The sequence below is a fragment of the Gorilla gorilla genome, chromosome 11 (assembly GCF_029281585.2).
Source record: "Gorilla gorilla gorilla isolate KB3781 chromosome 11, NHGRI_mGorGor1-v2.1_pri, whole genome shotgun sequence".
Taxonomy (NCBI): Eukaryota; Metazoa; Chordata; class Mammalia; order Primates; family Hominidae; genus Gorilla; species Gorilla gorilla.
The window spans coordinates 91,468,807-91,480,831 of record NC_073235.2 but is presented as its reverse complement, the minus strand read 5'-3'; the positions used below and the strand labels follow the sequence as shown (position 1 = coordinate 91,480,831).

Here is a 12,025-nt window from a genome sequence, read left to right as displayed (position 1 = left end):
TGTTTCTTGCAGGGTCCTCCAGGCCCAGTTGGTCCTTCGGGTAAAGAAGGAAACCCTGGGCCACTTGGGCCAATTGGACCTCCAGGTGTACGAGGCAGTGTAGGAGAAGCAGGACCTGAGGTAAAGTCACAAAGGTTTACATGCAAGAAATGCTATTTATTCAATAGCTCAGATTCCGTCCAAGAAATGTCTGTGCAGCCCGATTGACAAGAGACTTAAGGGACGCTGAAAACAAACCTAGAAGTCACACGTATAAGTAACTATTTCAAGTATTTTAATACAGATAAGTTAGAGCACATAAAATCAGAGTCCAACCTACCCAGACATTAACATAATGTGATACTAACAAGAGCAAAGAACAAGTTATAATTGTATTTATAATTAAAGTTATGAAAATGTTGATTTGCTCTCAAGGGCAATATTTTAAATGTCTGTGAGGTATAGTTATTACTGCATGAAAACTCCATAGAAATGCTGGACAATGAAGAGTATGAAATTGAAGTTTTTCTCCATTGAAAACATTCAGGGAGGACTTTGATTAAAACTTTTTGTAAAAAGTTTCAGTAGTGTTGACTTGAGGATGATACAAAGCTGTATACTATGTTAGTTAGATCCTTGCTTCTCAGGTCTGGGAAACATCTTCATACATCTTCCATGCACAGGTGTACTCATGTGCGTGTTTGTATATGAGCTTATGCTTCTCTCTCTGGTGTTTCTTCCTCATTGGTCTTCTTTACCTTCTCTTCCTTACTTTTCCTTTGCCCTTCATAGCAATACTGTTAAGCCAGATATTTACTTCTTATGTGGATCAAATAGTCTTATATTTCCTATGGACAAGAGATATGTTTTCTACTCATTTATTTCTCTAATTGTGAATAGGAAACAGCTAGAAAATTGGAATACCTTCAGCTTATGTGGCTGTTGATTGACTTTGTGATTCAGTGGGCCTCGATATATTAGAAAAAAGTCTTTTCTTTTCTCTTAAAATTGTGTAAAGGAATGCATGGACTCAGTATATGACCTTAGAGACAGAAAGAAAAAAAAATTATGTAACAGCCCTTTGAGAGTGAGGAAACATTGGCACTGAAGGTAAAAGCAACTTGTCTGGAGCCATATAACAAGTGGCAGAGCCAATAGTAGAACTCCAGTCTTCTGGAGAGTTCTTGCTCCCAGATCTTGCTCTCTACATGAGATGTGGACTATGTGTCTCTTCAGGTTGTCACCTGGTTCTTTCAAGTTGCTGAGTTCTTCCTTGGGGAAGTGCATAAGGGAATTAATAGAGAGGATCCATTTCGTAGTCTCCGCCACTTTTTGTGCTTATCTCCCTCTCATTTCAGTGTGTCTTATTTGGCAAAAAAAAAAAAAAAAAAAAAAAGGCAGGAGGGCTCCTTATTTATGTCAATTCAAAGACTAAGGAATACTGGGCACCTTAGCACACACCTGTAATTCTAGCTATTCAGGAGGTGAAGGTGGGAGGATTGCTTGAGCCCAGCAGTTTGAATCCAACTTGGGCAACATAGTAGCAAGACCCTGTCTCTAAAAACCTATACTATTTCTTCAATTTTTCTTAGGACAGAGAATTTTTATCTGTACAGGAATTAATGCACATAAAAGGACTTCCTGTGTTTCTCTCCCTCTCATTTAGAAGTAGGAGTATAATTCTCTTGTGGGTGTTTCCTGTGGGTATTTTCTTGTTATTGACATGTAATCTTATAGAACCAGCAGCCACTATTCCCCTGAATGCTTTGTTCAGCTTCGTCCAAAAATAATTTTAAAACATTTTGGTTGTACCTTGACAAAAATAGTTTGCAAATGAACACACATATCTGCATGCTATTAACATAAAATATGTTGTATCTTCAAGGTAAACACCTGAGCAAATATTTTGTGCTTTGATCTTTATTTATCTCGGATGCTGACTTGAAGATATGTTTCCTGAAAAATGATTGAGCATCATTTCTCATCCTTGAGTGTTACAGCCTGTTAGACCAGCCCCATCTAGTTACAAGAGGGCGCGAGTCATAGATCTCCCTTTACTGTCAAATTGGAGTGTCTCATTGGAACTCCCTATGAACCAAGTTCTACCAGTTAAGTAAAACAAAAACAATGTGTTAAATGTCTTTCCAATCTCTTTTTAATTAGGGCCCTCCTGGTGAGCCTGGCCCACCTGGCCCTCCGGGTCCCCCTGGCCACCTTACAGCTGCTCTTGGGGATATCATGGGGCACTATGATGAGAGCATGCCAGATCCACTTCCTGAGTTTACTGAAGATCAGGCGGCTCCTGATGACAAAAACAAAACGGACCCAGGGGTTCATGCTACCCTGAAGTCACTCAGTAGTCAGATTGAAACCATGCGCAGCCCCGATGGCTCGAAAAAGCACCCAGCCCGCACGTGTGATGACCTAAAGCTTTGCCATTCCGCAAAGCAGAGTGGTGAGTAGAAAGCAGCCCATTTGAGCAACACCCGTTGTTTCTGATTGTTTTATTCTCAACTGCATTCCAAAATATGTTACTGACTTTCTACTTAGTGATAGATTTGAGATAAAAATAGTAAACATATCATGGAGCTTATAATTTAATGGTGGAAACAGTCAATTTTGTGAAAACATGAAAAAAATGCTCAGCATCACTAATTATTAGAGAAATGAAAATCAAAGCCATAGTGAGATACCATCTCCCACGAGTCAGTATGGCTGTCATTAAAAAGTCACAAAACAGGCCAGGCACGGTGTCTCACGCCTGTAATCCCAGCACTATGGGAGGCCGAGGTGGGCGAATCATGAGGTCAGGAGATCAAGACCATCCTGGCTAACATGGTGAAACCCCATCTCTACTAAAAATACAGAAAATTAGTCAGGCGTGGTGGCGGGTGCCTGTAGTTCCAGCTACTCGGGAGGCTGAGGCAGGAGAATGGCATGAACCCAGGAGCCGGAGCTTGCAGTGAGTTGAGATCGCGCCACTGCCTGGGTGACAGAGCGAGACTGTGTCTCAAAAAAATAAAAAAGTCACAAAACAACAGATACTGACAAGGCTTTGGAGAAAAGGGAATGCTTATACACTTATTGGTGGGAATGTAAATTAGTTCAGCCACTGTGGAAAGCAGCTGGAGATTTCTCAAAGAACTTAAAGCAGAGCTACCATTTGACCCAGCAATCCTGTGATTTGGTATATGCCAAAGGAAAATAAATCGTTCTACCAAAAAGACCCATGAATTCATGTATTCATCACTGTGCTATTCACAGTAGCGAAGACATGAAATTGACCCGGATGCCCATCAGTGGTAGATTGGATAAAGAAAATGTGGTACATATATATGATGGAACATTATGTGGCCCTAAAAAAGAATGAAATCATGTCCTTTGCAGCAACATGGATGCAGCGGGAAACCATAATCCTAAGCAAATTAATACAGGCACAGAAAACCAAATATCATATGTTCTCACTTATAAGTAAGAGCTAATGAGCACACATGGACATAAATATGAAACCATAAACACTGCAGGCTACTACGGGGGGGAGGGTGTGGATGGGAGCGAGGGTTGAGAAATTATCTATTGGATACTATGCTCACTACCTGGGTGACAGGATCTGTACCCCAAACCTCAGCATCATACAATATCCCCATGTAACAAATCTGCACAGGTACCCCTTGTATCTAAAATAAATGTTAACTTTAAAAAAAATGTACTATAATAGATGATATATCCTATTAATAATCCAGTTTCATGATGGTAGTTCCATTTTCATCCAGAAATCTTAAAATATTGATATTTTTGTGGAGTAAAAGCATTTCGTGGAAATGTGGAAAATACTTGCTTAAGTATTGTTCAAAATATTTATTTACTTGCATGACCTATAAGTGTCTTAATGTTAACATGTTGTTGGATCATCAAGCATATATTTCCCACATTTAAATATGTAATTCCTTTCATGTAGTTTAATGTTCTATGAGTCATACTTTTGGAATCTCTGCTGGCAGGATTATATTATTATGAGGTTCCAAGACATTTTGGAATCAAATAGTTGTTCTGCCCTAGTTGCATGTACCAGGCTTAAAGTTTACCTTATTCTGTCATTTTGATTAATCCAGTATGACCTAGAGAAGAGGGATCCTAAGTCACAGGAGACAAATGAGCTACAAAGAGCCTAAGAATTTAAGTTAACTTTGAAATGACATTGACAGGAATAGCTAAAATTATTATCATTGAAGAAAGGGCAATTTTATTAACTCTATACATTACATTCCGACACTTTCATTTAAAATGCAATTCTCACATGCTATTTATATAATATACACATAAATATATGTATACACACACCCATGTATGCAAATGTGTATTAAATTGTGTATTTGACTGTATGCCTACCACCAGGCACTGCCTTGGTATTTCCTATTTTAAGAATCTCTTATATATGAGAAGAGTAATTTTAAAAAGAGCTAATGAAATGATTCATAGCATTCTAATTGTAATTCAACTTATTTATTCACTTTACTCATAGTTTTGATGTTACATTATTTTATTACATTATTTACATTATTTTGTTACACTCATTCTAATTTGCTTTAAAATATTGGAAACACATCTATTTTGGTAAAGCTGCTTACTATAGATTTTCTCTTTTTGGTATTGTTTTCTCATCTATAAAATGGGGGTAATGATATTTCCTTCACATGGATGTTTTGAGCCTTAAGTACATGGTTTGGCAAAGTGCCTTACAATAGCGACTAGAATGTAGAAAGGCCCCCAATGCATACCGGTTACTTTTTTCGTAAGGGGCACTCTTGCTTAAAAGAATCCTTAATCAGTGAATGTATATTTTCAAACCCTCTGTTAATTGTTTTGGAGACTTATAGTCATGATTGAGATTGTCTTTATTTAGTAAGATTTCTATTTTGAAAAATAGGTGAATACTGGATTGATCCTAACCAAGGATCTGTTGAAGATGCAATCAAAGTTTACTGCAACATGGAAACAGGAGAAACATGTATTTCAGCAAACCCATCCAGTGTACCACGTAAAACCTGGTGGGCCAGTAAATCTCCTGACAATAAACCTGTTTGGTATGGTCTTGATATGAACAGAGGGTCTCAGGTAATTTAATATGTTTACTTAAAATTGTATTCTTTACTTTTTACTACTTATTACATATTTTTGATTTATTTAGGACTTTGCTGTTTTTTTAAACCAGGCTTATTTTACCATGTTTATTTTGAAGTGATAAAGTCTCATTAGTTACAATTGTAATACCATTGCATAAACAAGGTTTTGCTATGAGTGAAGTTAACATAAATTTTGAATTAAAAATTTTCTCATTGATGAAATATAGAAAAGTAATTATTTTTACTGTAAGTTCCTCTAATGTATGTGACATGGACTGTGGAGTGTACCAGAAGTGATAAACTATAGTGCCATAGTTGATAAACAGTTATTTCTGTATATTCAGCTTCAGCAGACCTGGTTACCTCATGGGGATCTTGTACTGACTTTGGGGCCTTATAAAGTCTCTGAACTTTTTGGAGACTCAGTTTTGCCAGTTTAAAGTAAGGGTGATAATATTTATTCCATAGTTTCCATGTGGATATAAAATTCTTAGTTTAGGGTCTCTTGTACTATGGGATAGATGGTAAATTAATGTTAGATAACTGCTATAGTAATGTCTAAATAATTGAATCATTTTGTAAAATTTTTAATATTATTTAAACTTAAGGCATTTTTGTAATGTTATGAAGTCAATTGATATTTTTCTGAGTCCCAGTCTACCCTGTTTCTATCATGGTCTGGTGTTCAGACAACTGTCTGGCCTTTCCACTGCCTATTGCAATGTGAATATTTCATTCTGCATCTCTTTATGGCAGCCTAATTGAAATTTTCTTCTCACTTCTGCTTCTGACCTTTTCCTAGAAATCATGTTCAGAATAAACATTATGAGAACATTATGGGTGTATACAAGATAAGCTAGTATCTGTCATTATTTAATGAGCACAAAATTTTAAATTTTAAATATAAATAGTTGAAATATAATTTAGCTAATATAATATGTAAAATAAAACCCCCAAATGGGAGTGCTGAAACCAAAGCTAAAGTAGAAGGTGAGTAGGAAAGAGTCTCTAGAAAAAATTTTTTGATTATTTATTTTTGTTAGCACATGGAAAACTTTTAATATGTATTTCCTACAATTGTGTAATAGTTGGGGTAAAAAGATTTTATACTACTAGTTAATTCTAATTTTTATTATAATTAGCAATAAAAATGAGTTATTTTTGATATATGAGTGAAGCAGATTTAAAAATACTTATGCTTGTTCTGGTGAATTATTGTTATTATTGGTTTCATTACCCTTTGGGTTAATAAGGACAGAGGTTCTTTTGAGTATTCATAGACATTTTAAGATATGTTTAGATGTACAGCTAGAATAGCTTACTTTATGACAAGAATTAAAGTAATACTCTTCAAAATTGATTTATCTGAAATCAATTTATATATTTATCTATACATGTGTAAGGCATTATGAAACCCTTCAGTCTTGTGTGTGACAAAGACTCTTTGTTTTTCTAGTTTGCTTATGGAGACCACCAGTCACCTAATACAGCCATTACTCAGATGACTTTTTTGCGCCTTTTATCAAAAGAAGCCTCCCAGAACATCACTTACATCTGTAAAAACAGTGTAGGATACATGGACGATCAAGCTAAGAACCTCAAAAAAGCTGTGGTTCTCAAAGGGGCAAATGACTTAGATATCAAAGCAGAAGGAAATATTAGATTCCGGTATATCGTTCTTCAAGACACTTGCTCTGTAAGTACTTTTTGATCTACATTGATCTGGCTGAGGAAAAAAAATTATTTTTGTTAAAAATACTATTACGGCACTAGAACTGGGGGCAATTTTACCTTGTGTATGAGCATAATAGCAGTTTGTTTATAGTCATTCCTTAGGGTAAATGTGAGTGTGTGTTAGCACATGAAGCATGATAGAGGTTTGAATCCATATAGTAAAGAAAGAACTGGATCCCTAAGATCTGATCCAGTTCTTCTGCAGACTTTCTTTGGTTCTTTTCCAAGTTATTTAACTTACTGAATCTCAGTCCCATGCTTAAAATTCCTTATTTCTAAAATGTGTAATTAATCCAAGATACTTTATTTTTTCCACCAATTTGTAAGTCTCCCCGCTTGCATATTGAAATATAAAACAAAAATAATACTAAATGGTGAATTATAGTTTCATTTGTGAAAAACAAAAAAGCTTTCATAATTTATGTTGCTAGTGACCATTTGGGAAGCTGCAGAAGAACAAAGGAAATTTACTTAAAGCATGAAAGAAATTCTGTTACATAAGTACACTAATATTTCACTTTATGTTTTCATTCCTTTTTTTTAAGTAGTACTCTAAAAATCATTGCCTTTACATTATAAAAGTGTCTGGGAAGGTTGCTGTCTAACATACTTGGAAAAAATTGTATGTACGTTTAACCCATTGCATCATTTAATTTCAGAAGCGAAATGGAAATGTGGGCAAGACTGTCTTTGAATATAGAACACAGAATGTGGCACGCTTGCCCATCATAGATCTTGCTCCTGTGGATGTTGGCGGCACAGACCAGGAATTCGGCGTTGAAATTGGGCCAGTTTGTTTTGTATAAAGTAAGCCAAGACACATCGACAATGAGCACCACCATCAATGACCACCGCCATTCACAAGAACTTTGACTGTTTGAAGTTGATCCTGAGACTCTTGAAGTAATGGCTGATCCTGCATCAGCATTGTATATATGGTCTTAAGTGCCTGGCCTCCTTATCCTTCAGAATATTTATTTTACTTACAATCCTCAAGTTTTAATTGATTTTAAATATTTTTCAATACAACAGTTTAGGTTTAAGATGACCAATGACAATGACCACCTTTGCAGAAAGTAAACCGATTGAATAAATAAATCTCCGTTTTCTTCAATTTATTTCAGTGTAATGAAAAAGTTGCTTAGTATTTATGAGGAAATTCTTCTTCCTGGCAGGTAGCTTAAAGAGTGGGGTATATAGAGCCACAACACATGTTTATTTTGCTTGGCTGCAGTTGAAAAATAGAAATTAGTGCCCTTTTGTGACCTCTCATTCCAAGATTGTCAATTAAAAATGAGTTTAAAATGTTTAACTTGTGATTGAGACCTACATGCATGTCTTGATATTGTGTAACTATAATAGAGACTCTTTAAGGAGAATCTTAAAAAAAAAAACACGTTTCTCACTGTCTTAAAGAGAATTTTTAAATAGTATATATTCAGTGGCATTTTGGAGAACAAAGTGAATTTACTTCGACTTCTTAAATTTTTGTAAAAGACTATAAGTTTAGACATCTTTCTCATTCAAATTTAAAGATATCTTTCTCCTCTTGATCAATCTATCAATATTGATAGAAGTCACACTAGTATATACCATTTAATACATTTACACTTTATTTAAGAACATATTGAATGCAAAATAATTGACATATAGAACTTTACAAACATATGTCCAAGGACTCTAAATTGAGACTCTTCCACATGTACAATCTCATCATCCTGAAGCCTATAATGAAGAAAAAGATCTAGAAACTGAGTTGTGGAGCTGACTCTAATCAAATGTGATGATTGGAATTAGACCATTTGGCCTTTGAACTTTCATAGGAAAAATGACCCAACATTTCTTAGCATGAGCTACCTCATCTCTAGAAGCTGGGATGGACTTACTATTCTTGTTTATATTTTAGATACTGAAAGGTGCTATGCTTCTGTTATTATTCCAAGACTGGAGATAGGCAGGGCTAAAAAAGGTATTATTATTTTTCCTTTAATGATGGTGCTAAAATTCTTCCTATGAAATTCCTTAAAAATAAAGATGGTTTAATCACTACCATTGTGAAAACATAACTGTTAGACTTCCCGTTTCTGAAAGAAAGAGCATCGTTCCAATGCTTGTTCACTGTTCCTCTGTCATACTGTATCTGGAATGCTTTGTAATACTTGCATGCTTCTTAGACCAGAACATGTAGGTCCCCTTGTGTCTCAAGACTTTTTTTTTCTTAATTGCATTTGTTGGCTCTATTTTAATTTTTTTCTTTTAAAATAAACAGCTGGGACCATCCCAAAAGACAAGCCATGCATACAACTTTGGTCATGTATCTCTGCAAAGCATCAAATTAAATGCACGCTTTTGTCATGTCAGTGGTTTTTGTTTTGTGAAATTCCTTTGACCATATTAGATCTATTTCATTTCCAATAGTGAAAAGGAGATGTGATGGTATACTTTGTTTGCCATTTGTTGAAAAGATACAACAGATACCTTCTATCATGTATGTACTGGCTTATAAATGAAAATCTATCTACAGCATTACCCACAAAGGCAACATGACACCAATTATCACTGCCTCTGCCCTTAAAAATGTCAGAGTAGTATTATTGATAAAAAGGGCAAGCAATAGATTTTTCATGACTGAATAAACTGTAATAATAAAACATATGTCTCAAAGTGTATCACATATGAATTTAGCCTAATTGTTTTCAGTTTCATTTTCAATATTTAGTTTACAACATCATTTTCCCCTAAACTGGTTATATTTTGACCTGTATATCTTAAATTTGAGTATTTATGTGCCTAAATACATGTGTGAGTTTTGTTTGACTTCCAAGTCCAAACTATAAGATTATATAAGTTCATATAGATGAATCAGAAATATGTGGCAATACAATATTAAGTCACAAACACTAACAATTTCCAACTATAGAAATAACAGTTCTTATTTGGATTTTGGGAATGCTACCAATAAAAGCCTGCCCAGACCATTCCAAAGCTCTCAAATTTCCTGCCTGTATATTAGACCTGTCAGTGGATTTCTTTACTTTCATGTCCCATAGACACCTCAAATTCTACACTATAAAAAGTGAAATAATCTACATTTGGGGAGGGTGGTGGCATAAATTTATTGTTGATTTATTTAAAAAATTCAAATGAAAATTCTCAAAATTAACAGAAATTTAAAAAAAGACAGCAGCGTCATTATCCATCCATTTAGGCAGGCCAGAAACCTGAGAGTCATTTTTGTCACCTCTCTCTCTCTCTCAGACCATGCCAGAGTACTGTCCTTCTTAAATATTTCTAATTCTGCCCCCTAAATATTCCCTAAGGTCATATCCTTCTCTTGATCTCCACTGCCGTTATCCTTGTCCACATAATCATTATGTCTCGCCTGAGCTTTTTCAATAGCCTCCGACAGGTTTTCAGGCATGCACTCTTGCCCTCTTCTGATCCATTCTTCTCACTACAGCCAGAGAAATCAATTTGAAATAAAAATCTGAATATGTCACCTCCCACTCCCCCCCGCCACCCTAGCTAACACAACACCACACACTCATCTTATTATAAAAAGCTTCTGTGGTAGCTTCTAGGATAAAGACAAAAATCTTCAAACTATGAGGTACTGGCATGACCTGACTCCTGCCTTCTTCCCAGGCTTCCTTACACCACTATCTCCGTTACTCTGTGCTCCACTCACATGGGATTTTGTCCATTTTCTAAAAGCTTCTAGATTCCCTGTCCTGCTGAAAACCATTTGTATGTGTATTCTCTTTGCCCAGTTTCCCTGTATTTACCTTTCAGAACTCTTCTCAATGCCTCATCCTCACAAAATCTTTACTAGGCTCCTCACTCCTCACCACAATTCAGGTAAGATAGTCCCTGTTAAATTTTCTTGGCACGCTGTATTTCTTCTTATAAATATTTATATTTATAGCACAAATTAGAATGTTTTATAAAGGGTGTGATTATTTGGTAGGTGTCAGTCTTTTCTATTAATTGTATTTGTTACAAAGGCATGGATTGTTTACACAGGATCTAAAAATTTTCTTAGTATTTGTGCATGCTCAACATACGTTCATTGAATGATGAAAAATTGTATACTACGTGTAACTGGAAAAATACATTCAGAGAGTATTCATACTTGATTTCTGTACTAGTGTGAAGCATACATCGTTATTACCATTATATTATGTTACTGTATCTATTAGTACTACTGGACAGAAACACAGTTGAAGAAGGGATTATTATCCAGTAACAATAGCAACATACAACGTATACCTAAACGTGACAAGAAATTTGCAGAACGTGATTGAAAAAATCCATAACACTTGACTGAGACATGTAAATTAAAATTAGGTCTAAACCTACCTTAACATAGGGAAGCTCAATATTTGAAAAATGTAATTTTTTTCCTAAATTAATAAATACTCCCACTGAAAATCCCTATAAGATCATAAAAACAGAAAACTTGACAAAACTATTCTAAAGCTCATTGGAATAAAAAATTTGCTAGAAAAGTGATTAAAAAATCCCCTCCAAAACAGAAGTGGTGAATAAAGGTGGGCCCTGGCCCAAGTAAATATTTAAAAATAATAAAAAGCTACCAGTCATAGGGAACAAAAAATATTTAGAAATGAATCTATGTACCTGTATTATAATTAATATAGAAAAAAATTCCCATTTTTCCAGTAAATGCTATTAAAGTAAATTTATAACTATTTATCATTTGAAAGCATGTTTCTTTCTTTAATTCTTATACCAAAACAGTTCCAAAATGAACTAATTTAATTTTTAAAACCTCTAAATATGTTTGCATAAAAATTATTGAGTAGTTGAATAATCCTGGAATGGAAATGAAAAAAATATATAAATAATAAAATGATGAACGATCAGATTCTATAATACATATTAAACCTGTATTATAACCAGGCACAATACTAATCACTTGTTGTCCCAGCTGTTCAGTAGTCTGAGGTGGGAGGATCACTTGAGTCCAGGAGTTCAAGGCTAGCCCTGGCAAGACAGTGAGATCCTACCATAAAAAAAAAAGAAAACTATATTATAAAACTGTCAGTAGTATGCTTCAAAGCATGTTCAAATTGGGAAAATTTATGTAATATATATTACAGAAATGGTTTAATACAGTTTCTGTAAAAACCTCCAAAATATGCATAGTCCTATACAGGTAATTTACAAAA

At 34.8% G+C, this 12,025-nt stretch overlaps 1 protein-coding gene across 2 annotated transcripts in view; it reads left to right on the top strand.

Moving 5' to 3' along the window:
* Positions 1-9,196, top strand: part of COL5A2 (collagen type V alpha 2 chain) — a 147,995-nt gene extending 138,799 nt beyond the window's left edge. For both annotated transcript variants that reach the window (XM_063695055.1, XM_019021978.3), the window contains 5 exons: positions 13-120; positions 2,143-2,434; positions 4,907-5,094; positions 6,559-6,798; positions 7,496-9,196. In XM_063695055.1, coding sequence (XP_063551125.1) covers positions 13-120; positions 2,143-2,434; positions 4,907-5,094; positions 6,559-6,798; positions 7,496-7,642 — 975 coding nt within the window. In that variant the 3' untranslated portion in view covers positions 7,643-9,196. The remainder of the gene's footprint in view (positions 1-12; positions 121-2,142; positions 2,435-4,906; positions 5,095-6,558; positions 6,799-7,495) is intronic.
* The last annotated feature ends 2,829 nt before the right edge of the window (positions 9,197-12,025 follow it).